At 44.2% G+C, this 23,744-nt stretch overlaps 1 protein-coding gene across 1 annotated transcript in view; it reads left to right on the forward strand.

The window, feature by feature from the left end:
• LOC118114081 (protein kinase C-binding protein NELL1) overlaps nucleotides 1-23,744 on the forward strand; it is a 206,494-nt gene that overhangs the window by 19,324 nt on the left and 163,426 nt on the right. Inside the window, exons 3-4 of the mRNA XM_035164316.2 lie at nucleotides 7,541-7,691; nucleotides 21,815-21,985. Coding sequence (XP_035020207.1) covers nucleotides 7,541-7,691; nucleotides 21,815-21,985 — 322 coding nt within the window. The remainder of the gene's footprint in view (nucleotides 1-7,540; nucleotides 7,692-21,814; nucleotides 21,986-23,744) is intronic.

Raw genomic sequence — 23,744 nt, forward strand, 5'->3', positions numbered from 1 at the left:
AAGGTTGCAAACAGCCTGAATCTCCCTGTGAAACAAAGTGATGCCTGGACCTGACCCCGGATCAGCGCGTAAATGTAAAGGAATCGTCCTTCACCCGCATCGTTCCACCAACGTTGGAGTAAATGTGCAATTAAAGACATGTAGATGAAAACATCTCCTCTTCAGGCAGCAGAGGGATCTTGATATATTCTTAATCTCCTCATGTTATGAATGAAAATCATGAGCACGTCTACTCCATTGAAATTCAATAATCACTTGTTTTTTCTCTTGTTTTACTTTAGTTGATTTCGTTTTTATTTAATTCAGCAGCTCAGTATAAGCCTGAGTCAAGTGTCGTCTTTTGTGGCGTTAATCTCATTTCATACCACATGTACACACACACACACACACACACACACACACACACACACACACACACACACACACACACACACACACACACACACACGTTACAGCTCAGCATCGGGATCAGATCCTTACTGTGCATGTGTTTTAATGTGTTGCCTGAGATGCAACATGCTAATGATAGCGCCCCCTGGAGGCAACCCCTCCCTATAGCTGACTTTCCCTCTGGCTGGATTTCACATCAGGGCTTTGCATCGTTGTTCTTCGAGTCACAGCCGCGGATGTTTTATTTATTCCTCGTCCTTATTTCCTGTGATCGACTCTGTCATGCGACCTGGCAGGATGTTGTCTCTGGACTCATTAGGTACGTGACGCATCACATTATAAGCCACCGGGCGGGTTCTAATGTTTGCGGTGATTCGGGTCATCTTCTTGCGAGGGGAAGGAAAAACTTTAGCTGAATCATCAATGTTTAATCATTTCACGGTTATGAATCTTTCAGCAGCCGAGGAGTTCTTCAGATGCAGGAGAGGCCTGCTGAGAGCCGGGCTGTGTTTGTCGGCTGCTTGACATGCACCCGCTCGCTCCTTCACGTGCATCAAACTCTCTTTCTCCTTTGTTTTTCTGCACCAACTCCTTCCAAAGCGTATTTGACATTCCTTTGCTGTCTCGCTTTAACCGAATCGCTTTCCACACAAACTACCTAGTTCAGTTCTCTCTCTCTGTGACTCCTGTGAACGTCTCCTCTCCCGCTTCTCTCAGTTCTGCATTTTTTTGCTTGTGATGGAGAAAAAAAGTAAACTGCATTTTGCATCAACTCCTCTGCAAGCTGTAGTCAAGGTTGAGGCGCCGTCTGTGGCGTCTGCTGACGAATCTATTTAGTTTGAAACATTTCGCCGAAGCCTTGAGAGTCTGCGTGTTTGTCTGCGTTCCACCTCCTCTCATGCCTCAGTCCTTTTAACTCCGGTTCCAGCCCAGCCCCTGGTCTGCAGTCCAGTCTCTCTCTTTCGCTTTTTCTTCTCCACTGCAGACCCGCCTTGAGCAGCTGAAAGCAGGCTAGCTCCTCAGGGACAGTCTGCCGTGTGCTGCTGGATGGATGACTGGCTGGCTGGCTTTATATGTGGGGATGTACAGATGACTGGGGGGCTGGAAGTGTGGAAATAAAGACGACTGGCTTCTCGCAGGATCACAGACAAAGACGGGAAAGAAAAACGGCCGTGAAAGAAGCAATTACATATTTTATTATTGATAACTGCCCTGTAAGGATTTGGCTGCAGATTTAAGGGACTGTTGGGTGGAAACAGCAAAAGAAAAGACCCCTGCTGGGTAGATGGGTGGTTCGATGGATGCATGATGGGAAAAATCTGTCTTCTGTCAGCTGCATCTTCCTCCAGGAGATTAAATTGTTGATGGTCAGTTAAAAGCAGCTTTTTAATCTCTCGTGTGTCACCTGCCAACCTGTAATCTCTCCCATCTTTGTGCGTTTAGTTAATTGGCAGGAGACGTTAGTGTGGATCTTCTGTTCTCTTACCTTCTCATGTCGTTCTTCGCTGCAGCCACAGCCTGGTGATGTTGGGACTGTGAACAAGACGATGGCCAACAGACAGAGACAGAGAGACGCTCTTTGATTTGAGTTTGTTCCATTTCCAGATTCGTCTTCGTCTGTTTGCTGAACATATAGCGACTCTTGAGTTTATTGATCGTCATGGTTAAAGCTTTGTGATGAGTTCCAGGCCTAGAACTCCAGAATCATGAAAGAAGAAACTTTCAAAAGGCTTTTCTTCGTTTTGTAGAAATGTAAATTAATTGATTAAAATCATTACATCCACGAAAAAGAAAATGTTTCGAGTGCAGTTCGTCTGTTGCAGGATTATGCAAAAACTACAGAATCTACTTTATTGAAACTTGGTGGAAATACTCATTAACAAATCGAGCTGATTCCGTATTTTTCCGGGCAACATTTTTGTGAATTTCTCAAGAAATGATGCAGAGATGTTTGAGGAAGAATCGAGCATATTTAAGGGACTGATATCAACGAGTTTGTGCAATTTGGTGCAGCTTGATTGAATTAAAGTCGACGGTTTGGCCTTGGTGAATCCAGTTTAGTATGAAGGTGTTACAAACAGTTATTTGCAGCCCTAATCATTTTCCAGTTTTTACTCCCGTACCTGTAAGATTTGAAAGCTTAAGTGTTGTATGGTTCAAAAAGGTGCTGAGACACTTTCCTTACACGTTTTCCTCCTGGAGACCTCGTCCCTCCTCGTCTGTGCTGCACTTGAAAAGCTGCAGTAAAACTCAGGATTCAGTCGCTGAGATAAGTCGATCCAGATACAAGTTTCTCACAGATCCTTTCTGGGGAATAAAGCTCATTTAAGAAAACAAGAGACGTGTTTGTTGAGAAGTAAACAGCGTGCACCTCGCAGACAGTTGTGCTTCCCACCACTTTCACAGCTTAAGTTGTCTCACTTTGGACGAGCTAATTACAGAGCCTCCGTTAAAAAGGCAACATTTGCTGCAACGGGAAAAACAAAAGGATCTCACTTTGCTTTTCAAACGTGTAATCCTGCGTGATCCCAAACATCGAGTGCAGGTTCATACGTGATGATCTGCACACATCACAATCACAAGGGTGACACATTTTTATTAGAAACAGGAACATTCTCTCTATATATTAATATGAATTTTCTCCATTTAAACAGAGACTACTTTCTATGCAGTTTATTACACAGTTATATAATAGGTGATTAAATAAACGCCAGTTATATAAACGCCGTCTACAAACCAATCAAAGTCAAGTACAGGGAGACGCAGCCCATGTTGGTGATGATGACAGGATTCAGGATCTTATACTGAATTCTTTGTAGTCTGCTCCCTTAATAACAAAGTGAAATCAAAACTAACTCTTTTAGCTATATAGAATGTAACAAAGAAATTAACTTTGGTTCAGACCATTGTTCGGACTTCCTGGTGTCGATCTCCTGATTTATTTATTAAGACGGCTGCTGCCTGCTACACTGAGCTCCATCTTGTCTGCCGGGAGCCGAACCTTCCCGCTCCACCTGCCTCCTCCTGTCACTGTAAATGAGTTTGTTTATGTCTACAAGCACGAGGCTGTTAGGCGGCGCTGCTTTAGCTCCGCTCTCATCATATTTTCCATCCATCATTGTTAGTGGACTGTCGGACGGAGATCGCTCCCACTTGTGTCTGGTTTGGGGTTCGAACAACTTTCGGCAAATGGGGTTTTAATTTGCAGATTAAGTTTTGAATAGAGTTTTAAGCAAAGTTTTAAGCAAACGGACACTTTTGATTTATTGTGATTGTGATTGTGTGTGTGTGTGTGTGTGTGTGTGTGTGTGTGTGTGTGTGTGTGTGTGTGTGTGTGTGTGTGTGTGTCACAGCCCCTCGTTGTGCTCCTCTTTAGTTTCATTGTCTTTGATCATTTTACTGATATTTCAGTATCAACGTATGTTTGACTTGTGTTAATGTGTAAATCCACATTCCCTCATTATCACCTCACACATCACACAAAACGGTTCCGTTGAACGTATGAAGAATCAGAGACGAAAACAACTCGACACTTGGAATCAATTTCCCTTCCGAGGTTTATATCAAGAGAACAAATATACGGCAGTAGAAATCCTTTAATGAAACAAATACAGGACGTGCTGCTGTGTTTAAAGCACAGTCAGAGATTTTAACTTACTGAACATCCCTTTGAAATACATCAACATCAAAGCAGCATTGATCTACTTCTGTAGTTTTACTTTAACTTAAGTTCGTTCATGGAAATTGACACATTTTCTCTTTTAGGTGTTTTTGGGGGATAACGTTTTTTCCCCAAAAAATAAATTCAAGGAAACTGTCGTGGAAATAAAACAAACCACAGCGTCGTTTATTTTTCTTAAAACTAATATTTCCTGAGAAGTGACATCTTGTCGTCATGTGCTCAATGACTTTCCGCTCCCAGAGGCAGAGCCGGGAGTCGTGTGATGTATCATAACGCCAGCAAACTTTCCAGGAGGAGGAGGAGGAGGAGGAGGAGGAGGAGGAGAGGTCACAATGGATGACTGGGTTTATAAAGCTTTGGCATTAGAGACTGATGTCTCCCACCTACATCAGTGTTTTGTTGTGATAACTTTCACCAAGTTCTTTCACCTCCCTGAAGTTGGAGAACGACCTTTTTTTTTTGTTTAGGCAAAAGAACTTTGTACATTTTAATTGTGTTGGCACAGGAACCTGAAGGAAATTCAGCTCCTCAGCCCGGCTGCTGCTCTGAAAGAGGCTGAGATCTGCTGTTAATCACTGCAGATGAAACACATTTCAACATCTCATTTGCAGTCGAGCTCCCGTGCACAGGGATGAGAGCGTGTGGTGCTTTGTTTGCTGCCTGGTTTGAGTGGTGGCTCGTCGATCATCAGCCGTGCAGAGTGAACTCCACTGCATGAAGCTCTCACATGAGGGCGTCAGCTGCAGTTTCAAGTGGGGCTTGAATGAACGTGGAAACTCTCGTTGACCTTGAGGCAGAATACACACTTTCCTTTTTGTCGGTCAGGCGAAGGCACACTGGAATTCTGTCAGTATCTTTACATCATAAAAAAACCGGGGGCCGTGTCCCTGCAGATTTGAAGCAGTGATCTAATGGCAGAGCGGTCAGGGCGCCGGCGTGCTGGAGAACCGGGGGAAGCTGGCACTTCATTGATGGGGCTGTGACAGCGGGGTGGGGGGGGGCTGAGTTTGAGGGCAGGCAGGCCGCTGTCACCCCGGGGAGATGTGAAAGCCCCGAGCTGAGACAGCCACAGGCTCCTCTCCGCTGGACGCTCTGTCATGTTCATCTGTGAGCGCGGAGCCGCTGAAGCCCGTTGCTCAGATCTGGGCTCAGTTCTGGAGGCTCAGACACATGTTTACTGTTTCTACCGGCTCCTCAGGTTTCCTCTTCCACACGCGTGTTGACACGAGAGCCCGACCAACAGCGACAGAGTGTCTGACATCGATTCATCTGCAGATATATATCTCAATTCATTACAATGATTCCATTTGTCAAACCGTTAGGACACAGAAATGTAATTGAGGTTTAATTTGACAGTTTAACCATGAACTTTGTTAGAAATCAAAAGAAAACACAAATATATAGTAAATATATAGAAAACTAAATGTAAACATGAATCCAAGTCTTTTCTGCTTTGTTTAGTCAGTAAAATAAAAGTTTTGATCAGGCTCTAAAAAAGACACGAGCAAGTATATGGTGCATAATGTGATTGGATGTTATTCTTATGAGATTTACAAGATTAAATTTAGTTTTATTCTTTATACGCCAGATTCTTTGGTGGCATTGTTGTTCACTAAAATATTATAAATAAAAAGAAAATACATACAACCAAATATATAGAACCATAAATGCATCTTTTTTGAATTGTAAAATCCAAGATGGGCAAACAAAATGCTGATACAGACATGTCTATCAGCTGATTTTGAACAGTTTTATTTAATTGATATTTGCAAAAAAATGCTTAGAATCCTGGTCCTGGAGAAATATGTCTTTACCAAATTCCTCCGACATCTAGAAGGTTGTTTCTGTCTGAGTGAATGAACCCCTGTCCCAAAGTCCACGGCAGCTCGTCCAATAATCCACAAGACATCGAGACATTTCAGTCACAGATGTCAGTCTCAGGCCGGGCCCGGAAGAAAAGTCAGGGATCGCCGCAGGTCGAGAAAAAAACCACGAGGGTCAAGTTTTATTTTTGATTTATCCAGTAGCTTAAGGATTTGAGTCTGGATCAGAGGGATGAAGCCCCAGAGCCACCATCGTGCCACGAGCGCTGCTTATATTCAAAACAGCAGAGTGCACTTAACTGCTGCAGACAATTATCTATAGAACCACATTTATTTACCCTCCAGGCAGATTCCGGTGATTTGTGACATGCAGAATTGAACACGTTGATATTTTTCCCGTCATCACTGGACAACACCTGTGTTTAAAGCCCGTCGATGTCTTCTCTCTGCCTGTTGACATTGGGAAACACTGTCTCTCAATATAAAAATGTTTCTGGCTGTGACACAGAAAAAACCGATCTTTGCAGAAGTAAAACAAACAAAACCAACCGTTTGAGCTACTCGCTGCATATTGTGGTTTTTATTCTAAGCTCCGATTCCAAATCTCCAGCATGTGTGTGTTTGTCTTGTCGCCGGGTGTAAATTGTTTGTCTGCTTGTGTGTGTCCCATCGGACCTGTTGTGGTAGTTTTTCATATTTCAGATCTTAACTTTAGTGAACACACAGTTGTAATAACCGACGGCAGAAAGTACAGAGAGTGCAATATATTGGAATGATCATTTTAAAAGTCAACAGAGTGGAGGACGAGAGCTTCACTTGATTTTGTTCCCGTCTTCTTCTCCCCTCAAGGACATAAAGTTCTCTTAAGTGTACAAATACACACTTTTACCGGTGCTCTACAATGTGACATGTACGTCGCACACACACACTGTCAACGTCAGATGAACGATTTCACTGTGTTCAAAACAAAGCCAGTTGTGTGTGTGTGTGTGTGTGGAACGTGATATGAGGATTTGTGTACTTGCTTGTGTGTGTGAGGTGAATTGAAGATGCATTGTTGTAGTACTCGGTAGTTGTGGTCTGTCGTGCGACACACACAAACACTGGCGTCTACACTCACATGATGTGTCGTGATAACTTTAGTGTTTCCTAATAGGACAATACAATTTTTGTGTCCCCCCCCCCCCATGGCTTGTATGTAAATTAGCAACATACGCTGAAAACTCAGGAAATTCTCAATTCTCAGATTTCATCATCCAGGTCTGAAGAGTTATTTGACAAAGTTCCAGCAAGATGAGGAGGAAAATACTCTGATAACTCTTTATGTTGATCATTGTTGAAACTGTTTGCCGTCTCCAGATTGAGGCTTTGCAGCTTTTCTTGTTAATATCTTGTCTAATAAGTCCATTAATCTCTTTCTGACACACACACACAAACAGGGATTTGGGGTTTGAAGCCTGTCGGCACGTACGAATCAATCTGTCCGACCCAGACAGGACTGTACGAGTCAGACCTTTAGAAAATGATCTCTCAGTGTTTCGCCATGTGTGAATAACTAACCTGACACGTTGCTCGACAGCGTGTCGCCCGCGTGACGAGTTTACACAAGCTCATGATTTCTTCTCCTTCCACTTTACTCCCTCAGATGTTGGGAGAGCGGTTCACGCCCCGGCGCACATCACAGAGAAAGTGGTGCAGCTGTTCAGGAGTAAAAGCGAGTTTACCTTCTTGGCCTCCATCCAGCAGAAGTCCTCCACGTCGGGAGTCATATTCTCCATCCACGAGTCAGAACACAGGTAATCCATCTCTAATCCTCTTCATTTGGGCCCCGCGGCTCCTTCTCAGCGCATCTTTACTTCTGCGGATTACCGAGTGCTCTCTCCTTTCTTAAAATCAAAGCCCGAGATGAATTGCCGTCTTACTCGTGGCTGTTTGCAGATGGTCGTTGATGAGGTGCAGTAAAGTGAAGATCAGTGTGAGATTACCCCGCTCGCCGGTGTAAGTCGCCGGGTGACGGCCCGGCGAGCTCCAGGGTGAAATAATGCAGCGTTTCCTCCTGTACGCCCACGACAGGGAGATAACCTTCCACGTATTGTGTCTGCGACATGAGGGGGAAGCGCTGAGCGATCACAAGCATGCCGATGATGCTCAGCTGTGGAATGCTGCATAAACACACGGCGTCTCTGTGCTGTGGCTTGACTGGAACACATGGCCTCGACTGAGCTGTAACAGTTACAGGTGAACACTGAACTGATTTCTGTTGAGTAATTATCCGAACACGAGGTAATCTCGTCTGGGCTGTTTCGAGGAGTCGTATTGAATTTGTTGCAATGGACTGAATGTCGCTGCAGAGTGCGATGGCCGCAGGGCGTCGGCGAGTGGCAGCGGAGAACTCCCCCTCCCCGCCGCCCCCCCGAGAGACTGTGCGACTGTGGATTGTTTTTAAAGGGCAGGAAACATTGATTTTTGTTCCCTCTCTGAAGGTAAAAGCTTTCAGTTGTGTGTGTGACGTGCAGTCAAAGTGAGCACGTGTGTGTGTGTGTGTGTGTGTGTGTGTGTGTGTGTGTGTGTGTGTGTGTGTGTGTGTGTGTGTGTGTGTGTGTGTGTGTGTGTGTGTGTTTGCTGGAGTTCACACAAAAACAGAATCATACTCAAAAGCAGAGTGAAGACGAGCAGACCATGACCTGAGAGGCTGTGTGGAGGAAGCTTGTATTCTGAAATGTAGTAAACACAGCAACCAGATGCTCTCTGAACAGAGTGCAGGTTTGACAAAGCAACTCGTCCGTCCGTCCATTCATCTATTCATCTATTCATCTATTCATCTATTCATTCATCCATCCCTCCATCCCTCCATCCATCTATTCATCTATTCATTCATCCATCCATTCGTCCATCCGTCCATTCATCTATTCATCTATTCATCCATCTATTCATCCATTCGTCCATCCGTCCATTCATCTATTCATCTATTCATCTATTCATCTATTCATCCATCCCTCCATCCATCTATTCATCTATTCATTCATCCATCCATTCGTCCATCCGTCCATTCATCTATTCATCTATTCATCCATCTATTCATCCATTCATCCATCCGTCCATTCATCTATTCATCTATTCATCTATTCATCCATCCCTCCATTCATCTATTCATCTATTCATCTATTCATCCATCCCTCCATTCATCTATTCATCTATTCATCTATTCATTCATCCATCCCTCCATCCCATTCATCCATTCATCTATTCATCCATCCCTCCATTCATCCATCCATCCATTCATCTATTCATTCATCCATCCATTCGTCCATCCGTCCATTCATCTATTCATCTATTCATCTATTCATCCATCCCTCCATTCGTCCATTCATCTATTCATCTATTCACCATCCCTCTATTCATCTATTCATCTATTCATTCATCCATCCATTCGTCCATTCATCTATTCATCTATTCATCCATCCCTCCATTCATCTATTCATCTATTCATCCATTCCTCCATTCATCTATTCATCTATTCATCCATTCGTCCATTCATCTATTCATCTTTTCATCTATTCATCTATTCATCTATTCATCCATCCCTCCATTCATCTATTCATCTATTCATCCATCCCTCCATTCATCTATTCATCTATTCATCCATTCGTCCATTCATCTATTCATCTATTCATCTATTCATCTATTCATCTATTCATCTATTCATCCATTCATTCATCCATTCAAGTCAGTTTTATTTGAGTCAAATCCCAACACATATTATCTTGAGGCCTTTTTGTGATGATCATAGAATGTTCAAGACAATATTTACGTCTGCAAAGGAGGTTTGTGTTTTCGTCTGCGTGTTTATTATTTTTTTTAGATTAAAACTAAAAGATAAAACTACTCCACCGATGACATTTCGTGGAGGTGTTGAGCGAGACCCGGGAGAGAAGCCATTAAAACGTTGGTGCAGATCCAGGAGTTTGTTCTCACTTTCAACCTTTTCATCGATTTCTCACAGAATAATTCACGGATCTTGATGGAAAAAAAAAATCTGACATGTTTTGGGTTTATTTTTGTGAGTGTCTAATGTGGAGCAGATCCAAATAAACATCTAGTGGATGAGGTCTGTATTATTCTAACTGTAATATTTCCATTAGCGTAGAGTGACACACGGCCAGGTTCTATGGTCTGAAACACTCTTTCACTCGGGGGTTTTACAAACCACTCTTATTCTGGACCCGTCCTCTGGGGCCAGGAAAAATAATATTTGAAAACAGATATTTCAATGCAATAGACGTATAGAAGCGTTTAGGTCATTTCTGGCCACAACATCACAAATCTGCGTACAGCGATAATAAGCTAGTATTGTAACGTAGAAGTGCAACATGATAGAATCATATTTACTTTACTTTTTATACTTTAAACCCATTTGGATGATTTTTTGTTATGGCATTTATACTTTGAAACACCTAATTTAATACTTATGTCCTCACTGGTGTGTATGTGCAATGCCTGTGCACAGATTTTTCTTTTCAATCCATGCACTTAATGTACGTCTGCTCCTGAAGAGAAGTGTCTCGGCCCCCTGCTGTGCTTTTAAGGTGACCTTGAGCGCTGCCTTTTAGCTCCCGCTCCCACTGTCAGTCTCTCGCTCTCTTCCTGTCGCACATTACCTGCGGGCATAATTGTCGCGCAGCGGCCCGGCCGACCAGCAGCGAGGCTAAGTGGAGCTACCTGATGGTGCAGTCCTCCTCCTTCAGGCACAATGACATGCACCGTGCAGCAAATGTGGCTCGGAGGAGTGCTGCGACTAAGCAAACCTTGCATTAAAAGCACTCAGCCACGCTCAAACACACCCAGTAGTCAGATGTACAGATTTCCACTTCATTGATATTGTTCAGAAATGAGTGGATGGAGTGGCCGTTGTTGACTTTCGTTGGGGTTTTGACTTTGAAAATGTTTTGTAGTCGAAAAGACGCTGGTTTTAATTTGTGAGTGATGAGTGTATTCTTATCTAATGTCCATAGACTGACACTCATTCCCCAACAGTCGCTTAAATTCTGCACCGAATCCGTCAGGTACGTTTGGACATAGCTCTAAACCTATTGAAGATATATAAAAAAACATTGATTCCCTGCTGAGTCCATGTTATCTCAGCCACACGGTAGATACAGGTTTTTCAGCCCTATCTGTTACCGTAGATTATCTAAAAAAAATGTATCCTTTATGTGTTTGTTTGATGTTTAGAATGTCTAATTATTATTATTATTAGTGCACACATTCATATATATCAGTCCCTTACATATGTCAGATTTTTTTTTAAAATCTAGATCCATGAATTATTCCCTGGGAAATTGGTGAAAATGTAAAAAAAAATACACCTTTTGTGTAATATTAAAGAAAAATATCTGGATCTGCCCCTTTGTCCTAATCCAGAATTCAGTGGGTTGTTTCCTTTACCAAGTTTGATGGAAATTTGTAAATTTCTGCATAGTGCTGCTGAAAAAACAAGGAAATTAAACAGCAGGGATTCATGGTCTCTGATATTCCGCCATATTTGCATCTAGTTGGATTTATTCTCAAACATTCATAGAGCAGCTGTCAAAAGAAACCAATGTTTCCATATTCTTCCAGGTCAGGGTGAGAGATAGGGGTCAGGGTTCCCTCAGAGCAGTAATGGATCTATATCTGTCTGTATACGCTGAGATTTGTGGATCATCCAGAGCAAGGTGAGACTGTTCATGTTAAAGGAATCTAAAAATCTCGGCACGCAAAACTAAAACTGTCCCATTTTTCGAACCCACTGTGGTGAAAAGAGAAAAATAAGCGAATCTCTCTTGTAATTGCGGCGAGCTGTTGTAATATTTACCTCTGAAATACTGACAGGATGTTTTGACACGTCTCTCTTAAGAGCAACACGGTAAAAAAAACTCCAGTCACTTATTTTATATTCAAGACCTTTCATTTTTCCTCCAAATATTGTGTATTATTAGGAATCACAAAGGAGATATTCAGATGCAAATCTGGCTGAGCCGAGTCGCCGCGGGCCGAAGTTACTTTGCGGCGAGGTGTTGTGTGAGTCACGCTGCCAAACGGCGAGCGTGATTAAATTGCGGCGCGATGGACGGAGTCCTGACCGGCTCAGTGAAGACCTGTGCTCCATTGTGACTGAGGATTTGCTCCGAACCCCTGAATCCTCTCTGAAGGCCCCATTAGAGCCCTCTGCCGGTGCCCATTCTTTCCCATTATAACCCAGACCTCCCATTCAGCCAGCTAACGGACAACTAGCTGTGCCACTCGGCCAAATCCAATCATACATTCCCACCCGCTCCCTTCTTTACTTCTCCATTTTTTTCTTTTTCCATCAGCACAATCGAAGCATCCTCTCTCTCCTCCCTCCCACATCCCCTGCCAGCTCCACTTTCCCAGTATGATAATATCCTCCTCTCCTCCACGCTCTCATCCCTCGCTCTCCTCATCCTCAAAGTGAAAACGTCTTTTCAGTGCAGGCGTTTCTCAGTACCCGCTGGAAAAAAAGCTGGAAGATTTTTTCTTTCTCTTCTCGTGCCCGGCTCTGGGGAGCGGGAGGGAAGCTTTATTGCTGCTCCACTAGGCTGAATAGAACAAAAGGAGCCTATTTTATCCTCGCCAGCAGTTTTTCTGGGTCCCACTAACACGCTCGTTGTCAGCGAGTGGCAAAAGCTCTGTGATGAACTAACTCGGAGCCCGAGTCGCTCGCCGCTCTTCCCACCTGAGCTCTCACAAACACCAAAGACGCTCGGCCTGCTCCCTCCAGCTGCTGAGTTCGTCCGCCTGGCCTTTGTCCCGGCGCAGGTCCGTGTCTCCCTCAGAGCCTCTTGTTCCTGAGCACTTACAGCTTCTTCCTCCTCTCTCTTAAGAAAACACTCCGAGCCAAGGTTGACGCGTGGTAGGAGGTTGAAAACACGGCGATGGAGCAGAAGATCTCGTGAAACTCGACTTTGTGGTGCAAGTTCAGGGAGGTTGGTGAGCTGTTAGAGGAGCGGTTAGTTGAACTTAACCACGAGAAGAACTTTAATTGAACTCTGTCTCTGGCAGCTACGTCCACAGACTGTCAGTAGAGTAACAGCCGTCCTCCTGTGGAGTTATTCTTATGTAAACTCTGCATTTGGTTTATTTAAGAGGAAAAATCGCTTTATCGAGTCAATTTTGGCTGTCCTGTAATCCCAAGAATGGAATATCCAAAAAAGTATATGTACGTATATGTGAGCTAGAAATTAGAAGTATGATCTAGTAGCTTGGATTCTACCTCATTGCACATTTGCACTTTGGAAACAGAGCATCTACAAAATGAATTTATCCAAAGGTGAAGTAGCCTTGACCCCGGACCTTCATTAGTTATGGTGCTGCTGCAAAAATACATGTTATAGCACAGTGTGTGTGTGTGTGTGTGTGTTTTGGTTTGTGTGTGCGTGTGTGTTAGAGTTGTGGTATCTTCTGGCTTAGATCCTGAACTCCTGATCCCCCCCCCCCTGTGGAGAACAGGGGTGAGAGGTGGGCGGGCCATCTCCCCTCACACAGGAACCACGTTCCACCCTCTGGATTACTCCTCCGCTGTGTTTTTCTCTGTGAGAACAGAAAGTGATAGAGAACAAATGCTGCCAGAGGATGATTAGCACTGCTCCTCGTTGTTCTGAGTTCCTGTGAACAGACGGAGGCAAAGTGCAGGAATGTGAACTTCTTACCCGGGATTACAGCTTTTGTCCAAGTTATGTCGTAATCTTCCCTCAGCTCCTTTTTGCTGGTGCAGTTTGGCAGAGGTGGATATAACTGCATGATTGTTAACAGGGCAGTTTGTATTCATTTACTTGAATTTGGCAAAGGAACCTCACAGTCTGACATATTGTGACCATATTGTGAAAAATAGTTTTTTGGGGCATATTGCCTTTATTTGATGTGATGAGCGCCCTGGAAATTGTAGTTTGCACCTTAACCACTGGGCCACCCCGTACCCCAGGAAGTTAAAAAATTAAAAGCTATGTTGCTCACTTGCGGATATGAAAAACATGTTTATTACCAGAGCTTTATGAACGGAGCTAAATGTCAATAACTGATTAGCTGTGGCACTTTAGGCTTGTTCACATAATGATATTTACAGACGGACTGTGAAGGCTGCTCTCACTCAGCCGTGAACCACAGGCTGGTTAATGTGCTGGTCATAGTTTTCACACCGACATTTACTCGTCTCCGTCTCTGGGAGCCGGCCTCGGAAAACAAAGCAGTGCCGCTCTACATCTGCTGGAAGGGCCGACGGGGAAGGAACCCTGCAGAACACCGAGCCCACAGGAAAGAGGAAATTACTCACCCAGCGTGACCGAGGCTCTGCTCGCTCCCTGGCAACCAAAAGACAATCTCAGCCTGGCACACACTTCCCTGAACACCCACTCACACGCACACGCCGCTGTGTTTGTTGTTAGTTTGAATGACAGGATCCCCCCCGACACTCCAGACACAGCCAGAGCTCCTCCACCTGTCCACCTGTCTTCAGACCCCGGAGACCTTCACCAGCCGCTCAGCCGCCCTTCTCCTCCTCCTCCTCGTGAAGGGAAAAAGCACAAAACTGTTTTTGGCATAAAACGCCACAAAAAAAGCCTAAATGTCCTTCAACATCTGGGCGGCTGGTGCCACCGACTCTCTAATTGAGGATTGTCCAGATGTTAAAACTGACCTTTTCAAGTTATTTCTTTTTTACATTATCACAATTGGCTTAATAATAGTGAACCAAGCTAAACAATAAAAATGCGTCATGACTTGTAACATAACACGTTGAAGCAGTTTCTCTGTGTTTCTGTTTGTGGAAGAAGTTCAGTTTTTCAACATTCAGGTGAATCAGTATAGTTTCAGCAGTTTGCCAGTGACTGACGAGCTGTACGAGGGTTTTCCTCCGTGTCCACCGGGAAGCAAACTCTCAGGGACACTGAAGTGAAATGCATCTTGGGCCGTGGTTACTCGGTTTTTAAGTTGCGTGCGACATCACTTTCTCGGTCCGACCTCTGGTAATTTCAAGATGCCGCAGTGCTGCGTACCTTTCTGTAGCTGTGGATCTCAAAATGGTGGAATAGATTAAATACAATGCAAAAAAGCCAAAGTTTCTCTTTAGTAAGCGAGCTCACATCTGTGGCCTCCATGTTCAGCACTGACTTCCTCTCCTTGTTGACTTCCATGCACAGCGTGCTGCGTGTGACGTCTTGTCACATCAGGGCCGTGACCAGTCCCCTGTTGGAGTCTGATCCCGGCCACATTTTAAAAGATAACGTGAGCAGCTACATCAAAAAATCAGATCTAGAAACAGATCTGAAGTGAGCACTACGGCTCGCAGCGTGAACGTAGGGTTTGAATCTGAAGTGATCGAATCTCAGGACACATTGAGGACATTGATGTTTGTGCGTTTACACCTGAACTTGGCGCGGATCATTCAAGATGCTCGTTAATATCAAGTCTGAACAGGACTAGTTTCCTATAAGTGAGTTGTCTGCTTACTGCCCTGAGCCATGTCTTGGATATTTTTATACAGACACTCATGTGGTTCCACCTTCCCCGGGGCCTGTGCATCATGCTGGTTTCAGCTGGACGGCATCACCCTCCTCCCCCCCCGACGGACCTCATCACCAAGAACCTGACGTGCTTTGCCTCGCACCTTGCTGCTAATAATGTCACACTGAAAACACTCCAAACTGTGAAGATGAGAATCGATTTCCTCCTGCTCACCACATCTTTGTGATCCGTGTACCCGAGGCCGGGTTCAGCCGTGACAGTTACACCTATCGGCCGTCGCCCATCGGCGTGATGACAACATCTGCCAACTCCCATCAAGGACAGTCTTCCTGTGACTATACTGAAGCTCAATGCCTTTTCAATCAATCCTGGTCACATTTTCCAGGTCAGTAAGTGAAGGCATGAGTGCGTTTCTTCCATCATAGTATCTGGTTTACCTCCTCCTCCTCCCCCCCCTCCTCCCTCGTCCTCCTCCTCCCTTTGCACGGACAAGCTCCAGAGTGTTGACCTCCCCACTGAGCAGATAATTGGCTGTCAGCTGCCCTCCATAAAACTAGCTGCATGACACCCGGGGGGGTTGCAGAAAAAGGACAGGATGATATACAGCCAGCCCAGCATTTCCTGGGCAGCCATTCATTTCCAAAACTTTTTCTCCTACACATGACACCGATGCATTTTGATGAAGACCGCTCGTCAACTCAACAGCTTCCTCCCGGAGCTGTCACCGCACACTGGAGACCCTTCCGGAGTCTCCGGCTCAGGAGACGCGGCCGGCAGCCCCCTGCCACGGCGACTGTTTATTTATTACTCAGCAGTTTGAGTCACCATCTCTCCTGGTCGCGGCACATTTATAATACTGTGGAGGAAACGGGGGGGGGGAGGCACCAGCACTGTTCCTCCAATGCCCCAAATTATGAAAACGGTTATGTCAACCCCTTGAATATTTCATCTGTTGTGTGCTCTGCAGCGAATGAGGAAAAAAAACTGCAGATGAACTTTAAAAAAATTAAAAAAACGTGGGCGGATCCATTAGCTCTGCTTTGTCCAGATCACATTAGCACTGACAAAAGAAAACACTGTTGAGAAGTTATGAAAGTGTTTTCTTTTCATTTCCCCCCCCCAAAAGGATGAACCTCTGCTTTAGAAGAGGGGTCAGTTTGCTCACCGTGTAGCTGTGTTGAAGGTGACACCAAAATAATTAATATATCATGCAACTTGCAGAATTCAGCTGTAAATGATAGAAAGTCTCTTATAAATGATGAGATATAAGAGTGAGTGAGGTCACGGCTCGATTAGAAGGAGGTGGGGGGGTTTGCTGCAAGTGTTAAAAGAGAAACCCTGATTCTCTCGGATGTTTTTTCCAGAGATCGCTCATGAACTCACTCGCTCGTCCTTCGCTTCCAAAGCCATTTTCACATAAGCACTCAACCTTATTCTGCAGACATTTTCCAGAGCTCAAATGTGAAAAACGGCTGTAGACTGCAACACTGTGCGTGTTCAGCTGCACATTTCTGCTCCGTGTTGCAGCTCCATGCTTTGGATTCGGTCTGAAGGATAAACCACTGTATGTGATTCCATCCAGGTTGAAAGAAGGTTTTCCAGGTTGAGGAGGGCAGCTCAGCCGTGTGCTGTCTCCTGCTGCTAAAGGTGTCTGTAGCAGTGTCTCGTTAATCCAGCCCTCTGCTTTGGTCTTTGAATGAAGACATCAGACGTTATTTGGAATCTGGTCGGTGCAGCGAGTGGCCTCTCAGCTAATTTGCAGCGGTGGGAAAAGACGTGGCCCTGAAGGGAGCTGGATCTTTGGAGGTATCGAAGTGGTTAACGAAACCTTTTCAAGCCCGAGATCACGTTTTAATTCCAACTCCAAACTGAAATCTACCAAAATAAACGATTTAGGAGGAATTTCTGTCCCAACAGGCAAGAGTATAAATAAACACAAAGACAGACAGTTGTGATCTGTTCAATACAAACTATTCATCTGTACAGCATCTGTTCTCTATGCTTTTTTATTCTCCGTCCAATTAACATAGAAGTGGTTGAAATATTGTTTGTGGTTTTCACACCTAAGACAAGTTGTGCTGTGATATTGAACAGCCTCATCTCTTCAGATCCACACATATGAACATGTTTCAGTGAAAAATACATCCATAACATAGATGGTTTTGTACTTTTTGTGCTAACAAGCTGTTGCTAAGGTGAAGATGTAGAGATAAAGGGGGAGAACATGCTAGTTATGTTTGATATGTTGTCCGACAGTTAAATTCCTGCAAGAAATATCATAACAAACGTGTGGAATAGTTCGCAGCATTTTTCTTTCCTAGACGACTGTTGTGTGTTTACAGTAGAAACGGGACGACAGGCTGTGTCCCAGTTCCGGCGCTTTGTCCACATTCCTGGAGCGAGTACATCATCGTTGGCCGACAGAGCCTGTTGCTTTTGAAAGGATGCTCGCAATTGGGGAAGCGCAGCTTTGTGTGTCCAAGTTTGGAGTCCGCGAGCTCTGTGTCCTCGATGGTCCCTCGTATCCCATTATCCCCTGTGGGCTATTGTTTAACTTGAGTGCTGAGCGGAACAATTTGTATGAACCGACTGAAATACAACACAAAGTCTATTCTTTTACTCGATATTTTATCCCCACCACCACATTATTTAACCAGCAACTACTTGGTTGTATTTATATATTCCGTTTATTGTTTTTGCGTCGAGCTCATAGATGAGCAGCTTCTTTTCAGTGTGTTTTTTTTTGCCCAGAAACGAAGGCACGCACGGCCGTTTAGCTATCACATCAAATTTAAACTCATTCTAATCACAGAAAAGTCTTCCCCTGCCACAGCTAGTCAAAAAACTTCTATTTTCTTTGATATGCAAACATGATTTTTTTCTCCTTTTGAAAGATGCTCACATTAGAGACGTGTTCGATCCATGCAGTCACCATTAGTGAAGAGGCAGCTCCGTGAAAGGATCGGCTCTGAAAAGGCAGCTTTTAAAAATGGTTGATAAGGCTCGTTGTTTGTATTTGTGCAGAGAAGCACCGAAAACATATATCATGTTTAGTGTCTGTCATGCAACACTATTCATTATAAATGGTCCCCCTGCCAATATATTATTCCCCTTCGTTAAATACGCTGTAATGCAGGGATACAATAGCTACCACTAAATGCTTCATAAAACAAACCCTCGCCGTGAAGTGGAGTTAATGCCTTTGATGATTATTTCATGAGTCAAATCAGAATAACGCTGGTTCGGTGCTTCCAGGTTTCTCGCAGCCCCGAGGAGGCTTCCATCTGTGGAAGAGGCGAAGCTGGAGAAGCTCTCGTTTTTTTTCTTCTCACTCGTTTGATGCAAATGATTCTTCTCCAGCCGACGAGTATCAGACGCCGCGGCTCCTGCAGCATGATGGAAACGAGCTGTCAGGTCGGTGCCCGGCCACAGCCGCAGAGTGATGTATTCATTTCATTTCAGAGTGATGACATGCAGCACAAAGGCGCGCGGCCCAGCTGGCCGGTCGGCCTCTCTGTCTGTCTCACATGCACGTCGGTACGTAAGCAGCAATTTAATGTGGTAGAAAAAAACACTTCCCTGGGAGGCTAGTTCATTTTATGTGTGATAACTATTTTAGTATTAACACAGCCTGCTGTGCGGGGGGGGGGTGGAAAGGTTTGAGCTCCTCTCATTATCTCGGTCCTGTATTTTTCTTTTGTTGCCTGCAACACTCAATTTGTGGCAATGATTTTATACATTGCAATGGTCTCCAATGATAATCTGATAATTGCATGAATGAGTGAGCTGTGCAGGTTATTCCTATGAAAGATATGCAGCTATTCCTCAAGCAATACTGTCTATTTATACTGTGATTGATGATGCAAAAGCTTAGAAATATGTAAAACCACAATCACATGCTATTTCTCTCCTTCACAGTATTTAGCATCAAAGCACATATAGGTGGGGGTTTTTGGAACATAAGAGCGAGTGGAGGTTTTGCTTCGGGAACAAAGATTTAAAATCTGCAGTGCAGCGAGTGAACCATCTCAGTGTCGGGTCACAGGAGCCCGACTGACATGATGTCGTAACATGTGCAGAGAAAGTACCTCTGTTGTCACCGAGGTTCCAGTATGAGATGCAGGGATTCTGCAACATCTGGCCAAATGCAGAGCGCTTACCTCCACCCAGGCTACCACCATGTTGCACTTACACGTATGGAGATCAGATGCATCCGGATCATTCTTTAATCTGCCCTCTTAATCCAATGCCCTGCAACAGTTAATGGGGTTTTTCTTTGGTCTGTTCCCCAACCTACCACCAAGTGTCAATGGAATCTTTTGAGTAGTTTTTGCATAATCCTGTTAGCAGACGATCAAACAAACCTGACGACCTCGGCCGAGGTGAGAAAGTGTCAGGGCAAGAAAACACAAAATCATATGAACCACATTCGTACATATTAGCGAAAACAATGTGAAAAATATAAATAATCTAAGTTCACATTGTAAACATCAATCACAGTTTATAGAGAGTTCATTTTTCACGTACTAGACTGTGCACGGTTTCTTAATTATCTATTGGCTGAAATTGAATATAAAATAATCCAAGTGATGTTTTCACAAGTGTGTTTCAACTAAATTGTACTAATTGTTGTTTTCTTTAACCGATAACGAGCCTTTATATTTAAATACTTTATATTTAAATACTTTACATGTGGAGCAGGTCCTCTCTACGGAGGCAGCCATGTTTTTTTTACAGTAGCCCAGACTGGACAAACCAAACCTTTTGAGTTTCTATGACAACTGAAGCTACCACAGGTTCTATTTCATGTTTGGAAGGGGGTTCAGCTGCAACATGACACTTCACCACTAGATGTCACTAAATCCTACTCACAACCTTTTAAGTGGTTGAGGAAACCTGACTCACCTGCTGTTTGGTTTGTTTCCAACCGGTCGAAACATCCGATAATGTTCTTGCCACATTGGATTTTTATATTTGTAATAATTCTGCCATATTCACAGATGACATCGATCCTAATGAAGCGTGTTTTAGTCACGTCTCGATCTTTTATCCTTCAGCACCGTGTGTTTGTGTGGAGTTCTTACGAGTTCTCCTCAGTTTCACGGATTCGTCTGCCGCCCCACAGCCTTGATTGATATTCTGTGGAGTGGGTCCACTCTCCCCTCCCATAAATATGCATGAGAGCTGTTGAGCTTCGGTATTGAATGGGCTTGATCCAGTGAGAGAGTGTGTGTGTGTGTGTGTGTGAGAGTTTTATATCAGAATATATTGGGATAAGCGAGGTTCTATCTAGGTTCAGATTATGTATTGGAGAGCTGTGTTTGCAGGAACAGTATAAGTTGTGTGTGTGTGTGTGTGAGACGTGCACCGAGCAGCCACTGGTTCCTGTGCTGGGGTCATTTGCAGCTGCAGGGAAGCTGAAATGTCAGGACTGGTTGCCTGCGGCTCTCGGGCTGCGGCTGTCTGAGCCTGGACGTCTGTGATGACACTGTAGCTGATGAGGACGGAGAGGAAAGCTCACACGAGCTGCAGGTCGAACGCCTGCAGTCGCTCCACAAAGCGAGGACAGGGGGTGAAACTCGGACAAAGACAGATTCCTTTCTTCTGTTTGCTGAGACGACCTGAGAGAAATCCATTCTACACAAAGCTTACACTGCAGAGAAAACTCCAGCCAGTTAGTTCAACCATCAACTGGACACACGTCACGTTGCTGTACTTGTTTGCTGGGTGATGGAATTGCAGTGTGTAGGATATCGGGGTTATTTATTGGCAGATATGGACTTTTATATTCATAATGATCTTTTTGTGAATGTGTAATCATCTGAAAGGAAGAATCGTTGAATAATTATGTTGGTTATTTTGTCTTCAAATGTCAAGATACACTTGATATGTCCCGGAGTCTATTCAGACCCCTGCACTTCTTTCACACCTCATTAGCTTTGATTTGAAATGGTTCAAATCTTGCATCAGTCGTGCTCATACTGGACCTTTGGGCTGATTTATTTTCGAATATTGAGATATTGACCGATATTCGTACCTACTTATATTGTTGGAAAATATATTTTACTTTCTTTTGCTTTGTTATCTTTTGCAAAAAAGTTAAAATTAAGATCAGCATATCAGGAAAATATAAACGCCAATTACGTATCCGTGAAAGGCCAAAGTCTGCCAGTGAAATTGGGCAGCTAGTGTCGTGGTTGAGCTTCAGCCAACAGGCCGTATATGTAAAATGGTAATTTTTGTCTCCAATTAACTGTCTACAAAATAAATCCCTCACCTACTTTTTACAAGATTTTGTATTGATAATGTTTTATTCTGTTTTCCATGAGTTTAGACATTTGGTTTTGACCTTAGAACCAAGCGCCTCTGACCTCTGACCCCCCCTCTCTTCCCTCTGCAGTTACTTTGAGCTGGAGAGCAGCGGGGTGAGGGAGGAGATCCGCTACCACTACCGCTTCAAAGGGAAGCCGCGCTCCGAGTCCTTCCCCTACCGCCTCGCCGACGGACAGTGGCACAAGATCGCCCTCACCATCAGCGCCTCCCACCTGCTGCTGCACGTGGACTGCAACAGGTAACGCAAGCGTGAAACATACGACTTATCCATTGAGCTATCTGTGTTCATCAAAGTAAATATGTGATGAAATGTGTGGATGAGTGCTCGCCAGCAAGGACAAGGCCCAGTGTGAGCTGGTGTGTGCAGCTCCCACTGTTCCATAATGAAGTGGAAGGTAACAATGATATAATCGCCTCATCGATCGGGCGGTGATGGCCCCTTTTCTAACGGAGCGCTCAGTCAGAGCTGATCTATAAACATGCACCTCGGCTGCGGTAGTTCTCAACCCTCACACTTCCTCCCGAGAGCCAGGAAGGCATCGCTTGTCCTCGTCCCGGTGTAGCTGCCAGACGGACGCACCGCGAACAAGGAGAATACATCTGAGTAGAAGCAACGCTCCGTGACCTCTCGTGCATGAAGGGCTGTACGATGCATGGCGGCAGCATGGGGGGACGGGGGGACATTGTAGTATCGATTCTTCCCAGACACCTTTTATTCCCATCAGGCCGGTGGTTTGTCGATTAATTATCGCTGCAGCCGCCGTCTGTCGGATGAGACCGTAGTGGAGATAAAGGAGAGCATCAGGCTGTTATTAGGGAGGAAAGATCGAGATGTAATTGGATAAAATTGGAATCAAAACTTTCTTGCGTGCTTACAGTTCTTTAAGGGGAAGAGCTGAGTTAATTAAGAGATACTGTAGCAAATTGATTGGGTTTGGTTGAATGTCATTTATCATCTGACGGGGGCTGAGTGCCGTGGAACCGAGGGCTGATGCTATTTGAGACGATTGAAGAGGAGTTTGCTTTTTTTAAACTCTGCCGCCAAAACACGTTTACTGAGTCACTTCCTTGTCTCTTCAATACTCGCTGACGTTGCTTGGATGATACAGCTCTGCCACAATAAGACATAATGCTGCTATTCTGGTTTTCCACTAATATCGTTTATGTCTTGTTTGTTTTGCTTTTGAAATGTTATACTGTTGTCAGTACTGCTGTTAACAAACTGTGTGTCGACGTGCAGGATTATTTAACGACACTTCAACTTTATTCTTGAAATGCAAAAGATGTGTTATATTCTTTTGATATATTTATGATATTAATGTTTTGCACTGTAATTCATTGACTTGTTCTAACATATCAATAGATGGATCGATGGATGAACTTTATTGATCCAAAACTGTGAAATTCTTGTGTATTCAGCAAAGTATATGGGATATCACACACTATGAAAGATATTAAAACGTCGAACGTAATCCACAAACATGTCGAAAATATATTATATATAGTTATTTAATGGTGACACGAGGCGGAGAGAGGATGTGAGGATGTTGATGCTGAGCTGCTGTGTGATGCTTTTTCCTCAGAAGAACAAAACGAGGCAGGTGAGATCGAGAGCTTTGTAATTACCGTCCCTCTTTTCACTGTCGATGCAGCGGGTCGGAAACAGAAAGGTCAAACTCTTCATCTGCGGCCGCTCTCTGCTCCGATCGCATGTTTCCATGTTCCCGTCTCAACACAAGCTGCAGCAGCACCAGCTGACACCGACTCAGCTGTCACATGATCAAAGTAGCACTCGGAGATCGAGGCTCCTCTCATCAGAGCAGCAACAACAACAACAACAACAACAACAACACCTTCCTTTGATGTGACGCTGTAACAAGTCGTTTTTCTTTCTTTGACCATCAGCTCAGACTCGTTGTGTCAAGCTGTTCTCTGTGTTTGGTCCAAAACCGTTTAACAGCACATTATGTACTGTGCTCATTCAGTTTACCACTATA

This window comes from Hippoglossus stenolepis, chromosome 1, assembly GCF_022539355.2.
Source record: "Hippoglossus stenolepis isolate QCI-W04-F060 chromosome 1, HSTE1.2, whole genome shotgun sequence".
In the NCBI taxonomy this organism is placed as follows: Eukaryota; Metazoa; Chordata; class Actinopteri; order Pleuronectiformes; family Pleuronectidae; genus Hippoglossus; species Hippoglossus stenolepis.